Source organism: Chionomys nivalis, chromosome 13 (assembly GCF_950005125.1).
Source record: "Chionomys nivalis chromosome 13, mChiNiv1.1, whole genome shotgun sequence".
Taxonomy (NCBI): domain Eukaryota; kingdom Metazoa; phylum Chordata; class Mammalia; order Rodentia; family Cricetidae; genus Chionomys; species Chionomys nivalis.
The window spans coordinates 71,189,414-71,206,563 of record NC_080098.1 but is presented as its reverse complement, the minus strand read 5'-3'; the positions used below and the strand labels follow the sequence as shown (position 1 = coordinate 71,206,563).

The 17,150-nt window shown below is 45.6% G+C and overlaps 1 protein-coding gene across 1 annotated transcript in view; it reads left to right on the top strand.

The window, feature by feature from the left end:
- Positions 1 to 13,335, top strand: part of Spock1 (SPARC (osteonectin), cwcv and kazal like domains proteoglycan 1) — a 469,711-nt gene extending 456,376 nt beyond the window's left edge. Inside the window, exons 9-11 of the mRNA XM_057787144.1 lie at positions 3,460 to 3,522; positions 9,142 to 9,279; positions 10,025 to 13,335. Coding sequence (XP_057643127.1) covers positions 3,460 to 3,522; positions 9,142 to 9,279; positions 10,025 to 10,215 — 392 coding nt within the window. The 3' untranslated portion in view covers positions 10,216 to 13,335. The remainder of the gene's footprint in view (positions 1 to 3,459; positions 3,523 to 9,141; positions 9,280 to 10,024) is intronic.
- Positions 13,336 to 17,150: the final 3,815 nt, after the last annotated feature.

Sequence of the window (17,150 nt, the reverse complement as noted above, 5' to 3'; positions counted from 1 at the left end):
CTCATGCCTTTGCTAATTCAGTGACTCTGTGTTTGTGCACACAGTCAGGAGGCCTTGGCTCCTGCTCCAAGCTTGAGGATGACTACCTCGCCGCCTTTCTGTCCGTTATTGACTTATCTTTCTTCTGTCGATAGCATGTCTGATATATATGCCCGTGTCTTAGATTTATTCCTGAATACCAAGTTCCACTTTTCTAAATATCCATAAATCAATTCTATCCCATTTAATTCACAGTTAATAAAGCAGTTTAAATCACAGTTGATTGACCCTCGGTCTTGGTATACTGTAGGTCTCTCCTCTCTTGCCATTAATTTTTATATCAGAATGCTCTGGCCAGTCATGTTTTTCTTCCCTCCTCAACCTCAGGATGCATTTGCCCAGTTTATTTGAAATTTCTTACAGCCGCAAGCTGTTGAGGTCGTCATCTTAGAGGCTGCTCACAGCTGTTGGAGGTAGTCTTGAGCTTGTCGCCACGGTTCCCATCTTGGCATGACTATAAATGAATCCTCCTTCCCGTCTGCTCCCTCTCTGAATTCTCGCTTCATTTCCACTTGCTCAGGTTGGCTCTCTTGACGTTTCCAGGTGTAAACAGTGATACATCTTCCTTTAAATATTAAAATGTAATTACGTTCTTTCCCCTTCCCTTTGTGTTTGTTGCTTTCTCCTCCCTGACTGTATTGGCTAGCACAGATTAGAACTAAATAATAGTGATTGTTTTACTTTAGTTTAAAATGCTTGCGGCACAGACCTGACCCACTGTTTCACTTGAGGGTGAGGCGGAGTTTACTCACTTCTGTACCCAAGGTACTGAGCTAGGTGCTCGACCACAGGGCCATCTCCGGACAGGCTCCCCTTCAGCCTGTGGGTGTGGGGAGAAGCTGGGACCCCACTGTGATGTGCCCTGAAATGATATAGCATCCAGGATTAGTTCTGAGAAAAATGACTTTTCATTTTGTATACTTCTCTCTTCATTTTTCCCTCCATGTTAGCTGTTATTGTTTGATTTGCTGCATTATTTCATAAAGAAGCTTAAAGATGGTGGGGTGTCATACCTGGACTTTATAGGCCAATGTTAAGGATGTTCAAGGCTCCAAGCTTTCTCCGGAGCAGAGCTGTAGCTGTAGTTGCTGCAGATGCTGATGTCTGGTAACTTCATGGTTAAGGTTCCGATAGCCTCTGCGACCCAAGGGAAACCTGAGTTACTGTGGTGTTCCCCAGTTTTATGGTTGTTTTAGTTTTCTAAGATTTTTCTCAAAAATTGTCTTGGAAGTCATTTTCTAGAAGATAATTAGTAGAAATATTTGAAAATGTTCCTGCTTTATTCTTGAGAACATGAAGCCTTTGCAGTTTTTTCTATTTTATAGATGATGCAATTTCCATTTTGCCTGGAAACTAGAGGGATTTGTTCTGGCTTGAATGAGAACTGTCCCCCAGAGACTGGACTATTTGAACACTTGGTCCCCAGCTGGTGATGCTGCTTAGGGAGGTTGAGGAACCCTAACAAGGTAGAGCCTCTCCCCATGGCCCGTTGCCTCTCTTGGCCTCCCGTGTGTGGAGGAAATGTCACCAACCATCTTGCTCCACTCTGCATGACATGCCTGCCAGAGCACAACGGACCCCAGCCTCCTGGACTTTTAGGTCAGAATAAGCCCCTTGCTTTCTAAGTCACCCCTAGGAAGCACCATGGGCCAGAGGCAACAGAAGAGAAACATGTGGGATTTTTTTTTCTGCTTTTCAAGGACCTTAATTTCTTAGATGCCACCTTAGCTGTGTTCAGCGTGTGTCACATCGCTGAGATAAGATACTGTGTGCTTCTTTGAACTCCAGAATTAGATTCTTTCTCATTTCCGGGAAACTTTTCTTCATTCAAGTTTATGTTGAGAACTTTGCTCCTTGGCTCTCTGTCTGATCAGCCTCTCTGCCTCAGCAGAGATGTTTCATCTAAATCTCCTGGCTTTGGAGGTGAACTTCCTCCCTCTAATTCTCTACCGTTTTCTTTCTGTGCCACGTTTACCCTCGAGCCTGCACGTCTGCATCCTGAACCCTGCCGTCGCACAGCCCACGATCTCATTAGAATCCCTGACTTAGCGAACCCTTCACTACCTGTTGGCAGCTGCTCGGCGGCAAATCATTTCCAGGATGGATTTTTCATTTTAAAAATGAAAAAAAAATACTTTGTGTGTTTATCTTGTTCTTGTCTGCATTTAAGTAGATTTACATCCGTTTAACTTTTCTTTCTTTAAATAAGCTGTTCTTCCAAACTCTTGCAGGAAAATGTCAAGGAAGTATGGTAAAACTAGACCGCTCCTCTGTTTCAATCAGGCTGACCGTCCTTCTCTGTACCAACTGTCTCTGCTTTGTTGTGGCTCAGAATCTCCATTTACAAAATAGTGATAATATCAGTACCTATCTTGTATGGCGGTTGTAAAGACTTTAAAAAGCTCTAGAACATTCAAACACTTTCAGCAAATGGTAGCTATTCGTCAGAGTAAGTACTACCCTTCCTGGTCACAGTGGGATTGGCTTCAGTCTCTTACTTCTGAATGAAGTAAGAAGCATGTATCTTAGCACCCACTCTCTCTCACCTGGCAGCAGGAGAGCCAGGTGGTGTACAACCCAGACAGTAGCAGACGGAAGTGGGTGCTGCCGAGATGGCTGAGAGCACAGAGGGGCGGGACTTCCTCCTGCGCCACAAGGACGCTGAATCAACAGCAGGACCTGCCAAACCGATAAGACTGACAAACCATAAGATACCAGCGAGGTCATTTGTCACTTTGCTGGTGGTAAATTCTTCTTAGGGCGATGGCACAGGTCCATGCCAGGTCATCTGCATGGTTAGCCGTGTGGTTCCCTGTCTGTCACAGCAGTTCCCTGGTGTTGTTCACACAACATGTATTTCCCGGGTGAGGACTCGGAAGCTGAAGGGAGGGAAGAGATGTTGGGGGTCCTGAGTGTTCAGGAGACAGAACTGTGATGGAGTCAGCCTCTGGAAACTTTGTTTGCTCACTGCTTTTCCACATGGCTCCCGTGTCCATGTGGGCGTGCCTGAGTTCTCGCCCATGAGACCAGAGCTGCAGTAGGCCAAGCGTTGAGACCCCTGGCTAGCTGTCTATATATGCAGAGTTCTTGCCCTCTAGTAAGGCTTAGCATCAATTTTTAGCTCCCAGAGGGCTTTGCTGGATGCCTCCTTTGCCAAAATTGAAAACCTCCTCCAGCCACTCACTCGGCGTTGCCTGGTCGTGTCCTGTATTATATAAGTATTCTCCACATGCTGCTCTAAGTGTCCTGAACTTAGCGGCACCAATGGCTTGGATTTGCTTTGCTGCGCAGTCACCAGCATATGGAGCAATCCCACACCCAGGTGTGTCGTTGCCCACATTTCCCGTCAAGACTGGAGTCAATCATTAGAGATTATATTCCGCGCCATCTGGAAACCGACTTCCATAAATTATTTTCTAGGTCTCCCTTGCCAGAACGAAATGAACAGAATTCAGAAGCTGAGCAAGGGGAAAAGCCTGTTGGGTAAGTACAATTCCTTGCCACTCATTAGAGCAACTAATTAACCCCCCCATCTCTTGTCACATTTGGCTCTATGGTGTTTATTCAATTAGGGACAGAGTCTTGTGGAAGAAGCGCCTCACTCTCCTCCAGCCTGAGCTCTTGCAAGCAGCTGGCCCACAGAGCATGGCCTCTACCAGCAAGAGAAGCCGAGGTCAGGCCAGGGCCAGCGGGCGGCTCGGCCATGCTCAGAGTCCAGCTCTCTGGGGCTCCCTCCCTGATTCTGGCTACACTAACTCTTGGGTTTCTCCCTGTCACGTGAAGCCACCAAATGGAGCACATGAGTATTTTTCCAGCTCTCAAAATGAAAGGCTTTTAAGTTAGACTATTTCTTCTCTCCCCCAGGGCTAGCTGTCCATTTCGTGAACAAGACAAGCCGTGACCCCGCCAGAAAGTATCAGATAGGGTCAAAGGGCATGTGCCTCTTTGGATGGAAGTCTCCCACCTATTTAGACACTGCTTTTTTTCTCCTTCGGGTTTAAGGCAGAAGGAGGTCAGTTGCAGGAGCACCGGCTCCTTTCGGTATCTTAGCTCCTGGATGGAGAGGGCATGTGGTGACCATTCCCGGCACCCTGGCAAACCACAGTTATGAGAAGGGAACCTGCTTTCCCTCCCTGTTAAGAAGAGTAGACAGCTGCAGCAGTGGTCCAGAGTTGTTCTCGCGAAGTGTTCAGAGGCACGCACACTCCCTAAGCAGTCCCATTCCAGAAGCTAACCTAGTTACTTTGCGGGATGAGCACATTTTCCTAAAGACTGCCAAACGCAAGCATTCTGTGAATGCCGGCCGCTTACCTCCTGCAGTTTCGGGTCACGTCATGGCACACAACCCCCTTCCTTCTAACTTATTCCCATGGCTTGCCTCAAACTTTCGCTAGAATGTAAAGCTCGTGGCTTCTGAACTCTTGAAGTCTTGGTTTGTCAGTGGAAAAGACATCTTTCTGGCTGAAGATACAGTGTCTGCCTATCTCCTCCATACGTTTTCTCCACCTCAAGGACTTCTGATGGCTGATTGTATTCTGCTACGTAGGGTGGGGGATAGACCCATGAGCTACTAGTTTATGCTACTATAATATTTTTAAAGCTCCATGGCAATGGTGACTTTGTCGAAGGCATGCCACCTGACACGTCTCCTTTTCATGCTCCTCGATGCACGTGATCCAACAACTGCCCATCTCTCCCCTTCCATAATCTCGCTTGAGTCTTATCTCAAACCCCCCACGTTCCGAGCTCACTCAGATCGATTCATACGAATGTCATCCCTATTGCTTACAAATTATTCTCTGCACGGAGAAAATCTCCAAATACCACAACCGTGTGTGTTCAGGGATATTCAGATTCAAATAAATAAAAATAAATAAACTAAACAAGCAACAACAAATTATAATCAGTTATAATTACTACCTACTTAGAAAGAGCAGTAATCTTATTAAATTATAGATTTCCTACAACACCTGCTTCTCGCCAACCTGAAGGCTCAGCCTAATCTTAATTTATTCTGTGGTCGTCTATTAGGTTCTGTGGTCTCTAACCGCTGCTCAGGGGGACCAGCCCTTCCACTCTCTCTAACCGCTGCTCAGGGGGACCAGCTTTTCCACTCTAACCGCTGCTCAGGGGAACCATCCTTTTTCACTGCTGGATCACCTAGGGAAGATAGCAAGGCACTGGGTACCCCCATCTTTCCAGGGGTGACTGCAGTGGTAGGAACTTCCCCCTCTTTATCTTACTTGGTCTCTTGGAATCTAGATATTCTGAAATAGCCTGGTGAGCACCATGCTCAGGGATCAATTCTGGGGCCTGGAGAGATGACTCTGGGATGAAGGGAACTGGCTGCTCATGTAGAAGACCTGGATTTGATTTGGGTACCACATAGGGCTCAAAACCATCCATTACCAGGAAATCCAACACCCTCTTTGGCCTCTATGGACACCAGACATGCATGTAGTGTACTGACATACGTACATGCAAACCATTCATACACATGAAATGAATAAATACAAAGAAAAACATTTTAAGTAGTGCTTATACTAATCTATATCTAAATTTACTGGCTCAAAGAAAATCTGACCTTCCAAAGTTACATTTGGAGAGGATATTATTCTGTGAAATAGAAGTTAAATTGAGAGCATGCTTATGCCAAAAAGACAACAGGAATAAAATTAAGTAGAAGCCACAGTGATAACCAGAGGCCTTTGCTTCATGATGCAAGGATGTAGTTTCTGAGAGTCTCCCCAGAGAAGATGAACTCACAATCATGAATAAAGATTACCTGCCTTTAACAAGACCAATACTGAAATCAGATTTCCATGAGCAACACTAGTTTAGAAAGACAAAACAGTATTTCTCAAGCGGAGATAACTTTGAATCTAGAATTTTAAACTCAACCCATTATAAGGCAGTAATACAGATACTCAAACTAAGATAATGGCTATAAGTACATCACATATGAAATTGTGCAAAAGAAACAGCATAATACTAAATCTAAACAACAGCGTATAGAACATTTTGATTGCCAGCACTTCAGAAACAGAGGTAGGAAGATCTCTGAGTTCAAGGTCATCCTGGTCTATGTAATAAGTTCCAGGCCAGCCAAGACCACCCAGTGAGACCCTGTTTCAAAACCCAGACCACCAAAATAGTTTGATGGCAACCTAGAATAAATTCTAGACTGTGGAGGGCAACAGAAACACGGGTGCTTAAATGTACTTCAATTTTGATTTACCCCTAAGGAAAGGAAATAGATTAACTTGAGAGTTCCCTTAGAAAAACTATGCTGCTCTGTAGAAAATATCATGGAATCCCCAAGAATGACAGAAATGGAAGAGTTTTAAACACGAAAGAGAGATGTGGAGGAAAGAAAATGTGATTTTCCCAGGAGGCAGGAGACGGGTGCCATGAGAAACATGTGGCACAGGAGTGTGCAGGAGTGTGTCAGAAGCACGAAGTAGTCTGTGATCACAACCAGGGCACGTGGGACATATGGACATGAGACAGAAAGTGCTGTGTCTTCAAAGTCACACCTAAGACATTTGTACAGGAAGTTGAAATTAGAAGATGGAAAATGTTCTTCTTGATATAACACGATAACATCTGGGAAAGCAAATACTTTGCCTTCTGAAAACTAAGGCGTGTCATAGGCTGTCGGAGTGCTGGTTACTTTAAGAGTAAATGTAACAGACGTTCACAAGTAACAATGCAAGGAGACACAAATAGGATATAGAATAATTGGGCGATGTGATGCACATTCATATTTACATATGCAGTCATGCAGGTTTGCATGAAATATCTGTCACGGGCAGCCCCACAGATAAAACACAGCTTTAATAATCGCATCTCAAACTCTCTAGCCCAGACAGTAACGAAAAGAGACGTCAAGGAAGTAAAATAAAATCTAGAGACTATTTTCAGCTGGATGAAATGTAAAAGGGCTATCCACCAGACTCCACAGAAGCAAGGTGAAGCTGTTGAAAACACACATCACTTCAAACACATTATCAGAAATAATGCACAGAACTAGATGTTCAACTCAAAGCCCCAAGAACAAAATAACCAAAAGTAATCAAAGAATAAACCAGTGAGATAAGGGTCACTAACCTTTGATTTCCTTCAACAAGCTAGTGAAAAGCAGAAAGCTTGACAGTATGAGGCAAAGGGTCCCAACTTGGAGCTGAACAATCCAAACTCAGTATAGAAGGAAGGTATCTCTGGCCCTCAGAATCGACCTGGGGTTGGAGGGAGCTGAAGCAATGACTCCCGGGTTAAGAGCCCTGACAGCTCTTGTAGGAAACCCAGCTTCAGTTCCCATCACCCACATGGCAGCTCACAACTGTCTATATCTCCAGTTCCAGGTGATCTGATGCCTCCTTCTGGGCGCCATGAGAACTGCATGCACACAGTTCCGAAACAAGCAAGCATGCAGGCATGGGCGCTTATGAACAGGCACAGGCTTGAGAGAGAGCGCACAAACACACTCGGCCACGTGGGGTAAACACAGATAAATTATTTTTAAAAAGAAAATAAAAATCAACTTTTGACTCATGACCAGAAAAGAAAAAGTCATTTCTAAAGGGGTTCTAGATTATGTTGCTGGACCGTGGGTCAAACTGTCAGATGGAGCTGTAAAATGATTTAAAGAAACAGCACATTTAGCATCTCATCACTGTGACAGAACACCAGAGAGAGCTGCTGAAGGAGAAAATGTGCATTCCGCCTCACAGGTGCGGCGGTGTCAGCCCCTCATGGCAGGGCAGTTTATGTCAAGAACCACCCCCCCTTCACACACACACACACACACACACACACACACACACACACACACACACACACACACACACACACACACACCCCCGCACGAAGATGACACGCCCCCAGTGACGTACTTCCTCTAACTAGACCCCGCCTCCAACCTTTCATCCCCCTCCTGTCAGCAGGAGCACAGTAACCGATGCAGCCCAGCATGGCTGCCAGCAGCCAGAAGCATTCCTTTTCCTGTAGGGACTTCCTCTCAGGTAAGGCCAGACCCCTGATCTCACCACAGAAAGGATTCTTGGGGCCAGCACTCGATGATTACAGATGTGAGTTTCCCCAAGGAGGGTGGCTCTTAACTGTCTTTACAGCAGCCAAAGTTACAGTTTTGGTGGGTTCTGAAGTTACGTCTTCAAAGGATTGCTAGGAATCGAAATGAGATCCCAGGGTGGCTCCTGAGGTATGCCGGAAGGATGCCAGCTTGAGAGAGTAGGAGCCTTGTCCAGTGAGACTCTGAAAATACTTGGAAGAGGCGCTGCATGGGCTCAGACCCTAAGCATGGTTTATTTTAATTTTAAAACCCATACCTGAAATTTTCAGTATAGAAGGAGTATCGTTGCTCTGTGGGCAATCATTACAGAAAATATTAATTGTAGTGGAATTCTTTTTTTGTGATTTTTTTTCTTTTTTTTTAATTTAAATAACATTTTTCTATTTATTTCTTTACTCTCAACTGTCCTGAAGCTTCAGACACTGGACAGAGGGGCTGCTTTGCCATACTGTGCCCCCTTAATTGTCCATGTCCAATAATGCCAGCCTATTACCAATCAATACAGGGATTAGCCCATTGATTAGGTCATGCCCTCAAAGACACCTCTCAGAGATGGGCTTTACTAATATGAATCCAATCAAGGTGATAATTAAGATTAATGATCAGGCTCTGAATTTTCATCACAAGTGTACTTGAGCAAAAACATGAAACTCATTAAAAGTCCTAGTTCTATGTTTATCCAAAGGAAAGAGATGATGTGAACATGTTTAATATATAATGCACATGGTTTAGATTAGTCTCCGGAATATGTGGAACTACACAATGCTCCTGACTATTATCAAGTCTAGTTGGGGAATGAGCTTCTTGGAATCCATTATACACTTCCTAATCAAGGCTTAGGTCCCCATGATGTTTACAAAATAGTAAGCAGTCAGCCCCATTCTTTCCTGGGGCCCTACAGCCAATCTGCGGCTTACGTGTGAGCCCCCCCCCTCCCTGTCTTAAATGGCATGAACCCCACGCCTCCATGCTTGTTTCTCTGACTGAAATTGGCCCTTTTGTCCCCACAGGAGCATTTGTACCTCGGTGTAACGAGGAGGGTTACTACAAAGCCACACAGTGTCACGGCAGCACGGGGCAGTGCTGGTGTGTGGATAAATACGGGAATGAGCTGGCTGGCTCCAGGAAACAGGGCACCGTGAGCTGTGGTGAGTAAAGCCTCCCGCACCAGCCCCGGCTGACCCAGGGGTCCTCACTGCGTAGAGGTCACAGCAGAATCTCAAGAGCCAGCTCTGGCTGTAGTGAGTCTGCCATGGAGATGGAACGCTGGAATTCCATGACCTCATGCAGAGCCAGTTTTGCTAGGAGCAGATCTTCACCAGTACCACTGGGTAGTCAAGAGCTTGTGAGTCAGGGGATGGTCACTGGTCCAGAACTCAGGACTGCAGTCTTCCTAACAAGGCTGAAGCACCCAGGGTACTCTAGGGCTTCCCATTGCTGTGATAAAGATCATATTTCAAAGTAACTCGGGGAGAAAAGGACTTATTGGGAACTCAGGGCAGGCACGGGTAGGAACCTGGAGGCAGAGACTAAAGCAGAAGCCACGGCAGAATGCTGCTTCCTGGCCTGTTCCCCATACCTTGCTCGGCCTGTTTTCTCATACAGCGCAGGACCACCCTCCCCCTTCAATCACTGATCTAGGAAATGTCCCACAGGCTTGACTACAGGGAAGCTGATGGAGGCATCTTCCCGAATGTGTCCAGTTGACAAGACATTAACGAGAACAGGTTTCCATCAAAGCCCACAGGGCCAGGGCTGAGCCCTAGAGACGTTTCAATCTGAGCTCCCACACTGCAGAAGCAAATGCTACAACCCAAGTCACGAGCCTAGGGAGTCCGCGTGGGCCTTGAGGGACAGTGGGAGCTAACCTGAGGTCTTTCCTTCCCCTGCTAGAAGAGGAGCAGGAAACCTCGGGGGACTTCGGCAGCGGTGGCTCTGTGGTCCTGCTGGACGATCTAGAGGACGAGCGAGAGCTGGGACCAAAGGACCGAGAGGGAAAGCTGAGGGTGCACACCCGGGCTGTGCGGGAGGATGACGAGGACGAAGATGATGACAAGGAAGACGAGGTTGGGTACATATGGTAGTGCCCATGAGAGAGAGGACATGCTTTTGGCAGATTTGCAAGTCGCTTCCTTTGCCTGCATTTGTATCTAAGACTCCGAGGCCCACAGGTCTCTCCTCCGCTGTTCTCTCTGTACCAGGGCTAAGGTTTGGAAGACCCCTTCCCAGAGCGTTCTGAATTTGCATACAGTTGTGCGGGAGAAAGGATGTTGTTTGTGTTTCTTGTTTTCGTTTCCACCGGATGAGAGAATGGCTGGCTCAAATAAAGCCACCTTCCCTCCTGTAAGGTTTTTGCAAATAGCATGTGATTTGTGCGGAATCCAGCAGTGCAGGGAGCCCCACCCTCTCAAACGTCAAAGACCCTCTCTGATTACCCACCTCGGTGGTTATTACAGCATGGTTCCCAGCCTTATGGTGTCTAAGTGCTTTTCTTGTGTCCTGTAGATGTTGTGGAAACCACACCACACCACTGCTCCTTTTCCTTCTGTTCCCACCATCTCCGATGTTTATTAAAAATCATTAAATGTATAAAATTATAAAAGTTATAAAAAAATGGCTTCCTACGAATGACAGCCTTAATTCAGTCCAAGTCCCTTTGGAGAAAGAATTTTCTTTTTTAGAAATTAAGGTCTTGATGCTTCCCCTGCCACTTGCACATCCACAAACAGTGTCGTGCTTGCACGACTTACTTAACACACCTCCGAGTATACCGAGATTGTATACTGAGAACACTTTAGAAAAGCCACGGCTTTAATCAGCATCTCCAGAGTCGGAACACAAACTGGGGTGTGAAATCCTCCTGGAGTCGTTTGCACTGACACGGCCGGGGGAGCCTGCAGGCTGGGGAGGTTCCTCTATGCAGTTGCAAAGTGACTAAAGGCCCTTTTGATTTGGATAAGTCTGTTAGCCTAAACTGCTTCTTTTGTCGCCACAGAAGCCATGCAACTCCCACTTGGGCAGCTTCACAAGCCATTCTTTCATTTAGCTAAATGTCCCTCAGGATGCAGCATCCCCACTGTGGCAGCTCCCTTCCCTACCCTCAAGGGCTTTTTCTGAGGCATTCCTACTGAGCTTATGCCCGCGGAGAAGACAGCATCATGATGAGCATAGGAAAAAAAATAGGATTCTTCGTGTTCTTCATGTTTCCTCCCCCACCCCCTTTCTACACAAATCATGACGGGGAGATAAAGGCCCTAAGGGGGTCTCTTTCTCACCCACCATTTAATAGAAATCCCAACGGAGGCCTAGAAAGAGATCCTAGTAGCACAAGAAGCTGGCCTAAGCTCATTATTGGCATTCAGTTTCTGTAACGATATCTCTGTATTCTCCCAGATTTCTTCCACACGAGTACCAAAGAGTAGACTCCAGCGCAGCCCCATTCAGGTCAGGGCCAGCTCCACGAGCTCTGCCTGCTTGCTTCCTACCTAGTCAGTTGCCCTAACCAGCCACAGCCCGCCAACACTATCTCTTCGTTGTCCTTGCCTTCCCCAGTGAGTTTTAGCCGGTCCACAAGACAGATCTATTAACTCAGGCAAAAAGTGTATTTGGTCAAACCCGTCTCCCACCCCAAGCTGGCCTTCTGTATATAGTAAGCCTCCTTCACTAGCATCTCCATCCTAGAACAGGACGGACAAGGTTGCACTGGTCCAGGAATTCTTGTGTAGGAAATGGATATCTCTGTTGCCGTTCGCTCCCTTGGCCTGATAGACACAAGTTCCGCCGGATGCTGAAAAATCTGCATACTTCCTCTCTATGGAGATGCAGACTTGCTCAGTTCGGGGTCTCGATGGCATCCTCCCCAGTCCTGTAGTTTGTTTTTGATTTTTTTCTCACCCTCAAAACTGATCATAATTTAGATCATAATTTAGGAAGCAGGTGTTCAATCGCAGCTAAATTATAATAGGATACATTAAAAAGACATACTAGAAATCTCAGTTTAGGCCGTCATCATAAGCCATTGTTATTATTTCCTTCAAGCTTGGAAAAAAATGCACAAGAGAACAAATTAACAATCGACAAATTGATTTCACTTGGAGAAACTTCTCGGAACCCAATGAACCACTTATTTTGTCTAATTATCGTATGGCAAGTGTCACATTAAGATGACACTTAGAGCTCCTTAACATTATCTTGATGGTGGAGAAGAGTACTCAATAGGCAGTTCCCAGGAAGGTAATGAGATGTCATTTGCAGAGACATTCCAAGAAGATATTTTGATTCATTAAGATATTAAATCAAAAGCCCTCCTACGTCTGGAGCCCATATCAACAGAGCAGCACCATTGCCACAGCTCGTGCCCCACTTGGGGTTTTAAAGACAGTTACTTATAATAGTACTTAAAATTAGACTTTCTGTTACCTTCTCCCGAGACGCAGAGCTTCCATTGCCCTCTTTGTATGGAGCCTTTGATTCCAATAGTAATCCCACCCATCCCAAGCATCATCTGATGCTGTTAGCACCTGTGCTCCTGGGATGACTGACCCATTGTGTAAGCAGGTACTGAGTTGAGCCCTTACTGCCTTATTTCCAGGAATCCTTCCGTTGATGCCGTTACCATCTCTACAAGCAATTATTTTAATGCCATTACTGTGGCATTCAATTGAACCCCCAGAATTCTCTTCCACAGGCTTCACTCTCTGCCATACGAATGTGTTTGGTTTCTACAGATGTTCTCAGCATGGGGATGCCTTCATGTGGCTTTCTCTCAGTTCCTCCTTTATGCCCACGTCCCCACCTTTCGCGGAAATGATGACTCGTCCATCCAGGTCTGCCCTCTGCTCGTCCCACAATGCCATTGGCGTTGGGTTTGCTTTTGTTTTACCTTGACCACACTGTACAGTAACATCCAAGAGCCCTTTCTGCAATGGGCGGTTTTGGTCTTTATACACCTTTTCTCAGTCACTGATGTTTGTCCCCGTTCAATGTGTAGCCGTCTGACAAGAGCCCATCAAATCCAGACTGTCAGTTTGTTGTCCCTATTGTAGGTGAAGTAGTGATGTAGAAAATCTAGTACTCTGAATGCTTTTCCATGTAGACTTTTCTGGAATGTGAACACGACTCTTTGGTTAATAGCAACCGCTTACCTGTAGTCCCAAGTAGGCGCAATTCTGTCTGTCTCAATAAATTTTACTTTGTCTGCAGCATGTGGGTGCTTGTGTTTTGTTAGTGTGGGTGTAAACTTGACTCAACGAGTCCCCAAACAACCAGAGTCTGGGCTGTCAAGTGATGGACACTGTGGCTGTCAGCCAAGGCTGCTGTCACTTAGAGATGACCTGCTGAGCACCTGGTCTCTCTCAGCTGCCCCATCAGCTTACGGCACCTGCTCACAGACGCGCCACGCCAGCCCCCATTTAACTACTTTTGATCCTCTCTAGCCCCAGCTTTGTCTTGGCCACACTGGATTTTGCTTTTGTTATCCCTACTCACACTTACTGTTTTTTAATTTCAGTGACTTGGAGTGAGGCATTCTCCTTTCCTTCAAGAACCCCACCTCTCCATGAAGTAACATACCAGATGCTTGTCAAGCCAGACAGAGCATCCCTACTTGCCCCAGTGTGCCTGTGACTAGCTCATCCTTCTGTCAACATTGCTGCCATTCAGTCGAGTCCCATAGGCATAGCATACTCCCTGGGTGTCCTGAGACTTCCACCTGCAAGCGCCCCCTCCACTCTGGGAAGCCCAGTCTGTATCTCCAGTGCAGGGCTTGAATTTGACTCCATTCTAAAATATCTATCAGCCATTTGAGCTTCTGTTGCATGTATGTCCCACAGACACTTCAAACTCAAACTTCACAAATTACACATGATGGGACATCCAGTCACTCTGCACGGGGGAAGCAGAACCAATAAGGCCTTTTGGGAATCCCTACAAACATCATCCATTAAGGGGAAGATTGACACACTTGACAAATGTGAACCCGTGAAAGATAATAACACATCACAAAGAACAGGTAAGAGGCTGATGGAGATATTGGTGGTATAAAGCAAAGGAATGATTCGGGTAGAAAATATGTTTTACCTCCTACAAACTCTTAAGAAAAGCCCAGTACAACAGACTGGCAAGCAAAAGGTTAAAGGCAGTTCACAGGAGCACAGGAGGCAATGAAACTGCGCAGGCCCACCCAGTGTTAGACGGTGGTAAATACACACCATAATATAGTGCTTATAAATGGGAAGATAATCTTGATTCAAGCCAGGGTTGATGAGAACATGGCCTAAGGGGATTCCTTCACTATATAGGACTACAACAGCAGAGTCGAGGGACGGAAAGAGTACCGACCCATACCGACCCAAGGATGCACACTCAGGGAGCAGAAACCTCAGTTGCCAGCAACCACCCATGGGGGAAGAGAGATAACTTGGAAGGATACATATAAAAGCATTTCCTTTACAGATTGTTCACTAGAAAAGAGAAATTGGAGAAGCAAAACTAAATACCCATCAAGGAAGACACAGAAGGAGCCTATATTTTGGGATACTGTCTAACAGCCAAAGAATGAAGTGACCTACTATGTACTAAGAGAAAAAACCTCTAAGATATTGGTTATATTAGAAAAAAATCAAGTAAAGTGTATCAAATGTGTAAATTATATGTCTAAAACTTGATACTATCTGTTACTCAGAGTACCCAGGGAAGGACAAAACCAAAAAGGATACACTTCAGAATGGTAACACTGGTGCCTTTAGTGTTCAGACATCTGTGCTGGCCTGCCCTTGGGGTCCTGACGGGATGCATCCTCAGCTGCAGCCACTAAGCATAGCAGCTGTGCATGTTCCCTAAGGTCCCTTTTAAAAGCTGGGCCTTTCCCACCTCCTGTCTCTTATTCTTTCTCTCTCTGCTTCTCTGCCCGTCTCCCTCTCCCCCCCCCCTTCTCTTTTGCTGCTCCTGTTCACAGAAGCTGGTCCTCCCTCTCCTTTTGCCCATTCACTTTTCCCAATTAAAACAAACAAAACCTCCACCTGAGCTCTGTAACACGGCATTTTTCTCTTGCATGTCACTTTTTTTCTAAATTATAACAGTGTCCTCTAAGGAAAACAGCCATGGAGTTGGGGCAGGTGGCGGATAGATAGAGGTGTGGACTTCATCTCTAGGTTTCGCTATTTGTATCCCATAGCAATGCGTCACATTGTCTTGTGCGATCTAACAAAGAAGTAAAATAACTGGGTGTGGGAGCTCACAGGAATCTCAGTACTCAGGAGGCAGAGGCAAGAGGTTACCCCGACTGCTTAGTGAGCCTGAGGTTAGCCTCGAATATGGAAGAGAAGGGGAGGAAGAAAAAATGGAGGGAAACAAAATGTATTCCAGCAGCTTTTTCAAAATGCCTTTCCTGTAAGCCCTGCCTCTGCCACCGACGTAACCTTAGCCCGTCTCTGCTTCTCCTCCATCCTGCCGCCACTGCCACCTTCTGACCACCACCCCTCACCCACCCCAGGAGTCATCTTGTTAGATTGCTTCATCTGCCCACTCTTTCGGCGTCGGGCATCAAAGCCAGGACTTTACACATGCTAGGCGAACACCCCACCACTGTGGTACAAACCCAACACTTGGTTCTTGGATGAGTCTGTGGCCTTGAATTTGCAATCTGATCAGGTCACTGCCCCTATTTAATTCCTATTAATTGCTAGCTTTCTTAACAATTATAAAGCACAGTGCCCCTCCCTTCCTTAAATGTGGAGAATACATCTCAAGTTCTCCACTGATGCCCTAAATTCATATTGGACCCTAGATGTACTGTGTTTTTCCATAGGTAACACACTAATGTTAAGCACAGCAGAATATTAGCCATATCTGATGACAGAATACAACATAAGTTTATGTGCATATCACTCCCTCCCTCCTTAAGTATTGAATACTTCTTACACAATTACCCCACAGAGGTGAGGCGGTACAAATGTAGCCAGATGGCTGAGGTGAATGGTCTATGCTGTTATTCTCTGAGAGGTCATAAGCTGATGGTGTATGAGGAGATTATTTTTTTTTTGGTTGATCATGATTAAGATGAGACAATGTTGATGGCTAGATATCCAGAAATATCAACGATCCCAGGACCATAGGTGTCTATCACCCTCTGGAAACATCAGACTGGAAGTTGTTTTCTCTCTTTGGCTCATCAAATGTTTTGAGGTTTGTGGCCCTTCAGTCTTTGTCTGGGTAAATTTGGATTTGTAGTCTAGAGAGAATCACACTCCTCCGTTTTGTCCTATGCTGTCTATGCAATGAAAAATGCTTGGGAAAAAGTGACCATGTCCATACTGCCAGGTCAGCATCAATTTCTTCTTCCTCTGTGAATGAGTCCTTTGGTCCTTCCAATCCATTATCATTAAGAATGAACTCTTGGTGGCCTTTGATATGCTTGTCCGCATCTTCATCAGACATCTGCAAGTCCTTCGCCAACTCTACTGGCTACATGAATGATTTCTCTCACTTCCCCATCATTTCATTCATGACTTAACTCCTTATATCCCTAAGGCATTTGCAGGTCTTGCTTTACTTCATCCCTTGCAGTTTTGATGGCTGTCACTGCATCAGCAGTAGTGAGTGACTTGCTGCCCTGCATCACATCCAGATGAGGGTCTGCGTCAATGGCCAGCCAAATGTGATAAATCACCAGGTAAGAGGAGCAGCATTCTCAAGCCACGTATGTCCCTGGCCAAGTGGCTTCAACTTGACCGTGGTGGTAAAAATACAACCTTAACATTTTCATTTTCATAGCAAACTGATTCAGGATGGCTAGAAGGGCACTTTCTTATTACCAGGACTTTAAATTATGAAGCTTTCCTCTTTGAAGTATTATCCCATTTTCTATGGTAAAGCTTATGTACAACCTTTGCATAAATAAGATGGCCGACACCCATGCTGTCTGAGCTTGTTAGAACAAGAGCAGGTGACTTTTAATTTTTTCAGGGTCTCAGGGTTCTTTGCTCTGGTAACTATAACTGCATTTTTTACATATGCTGTG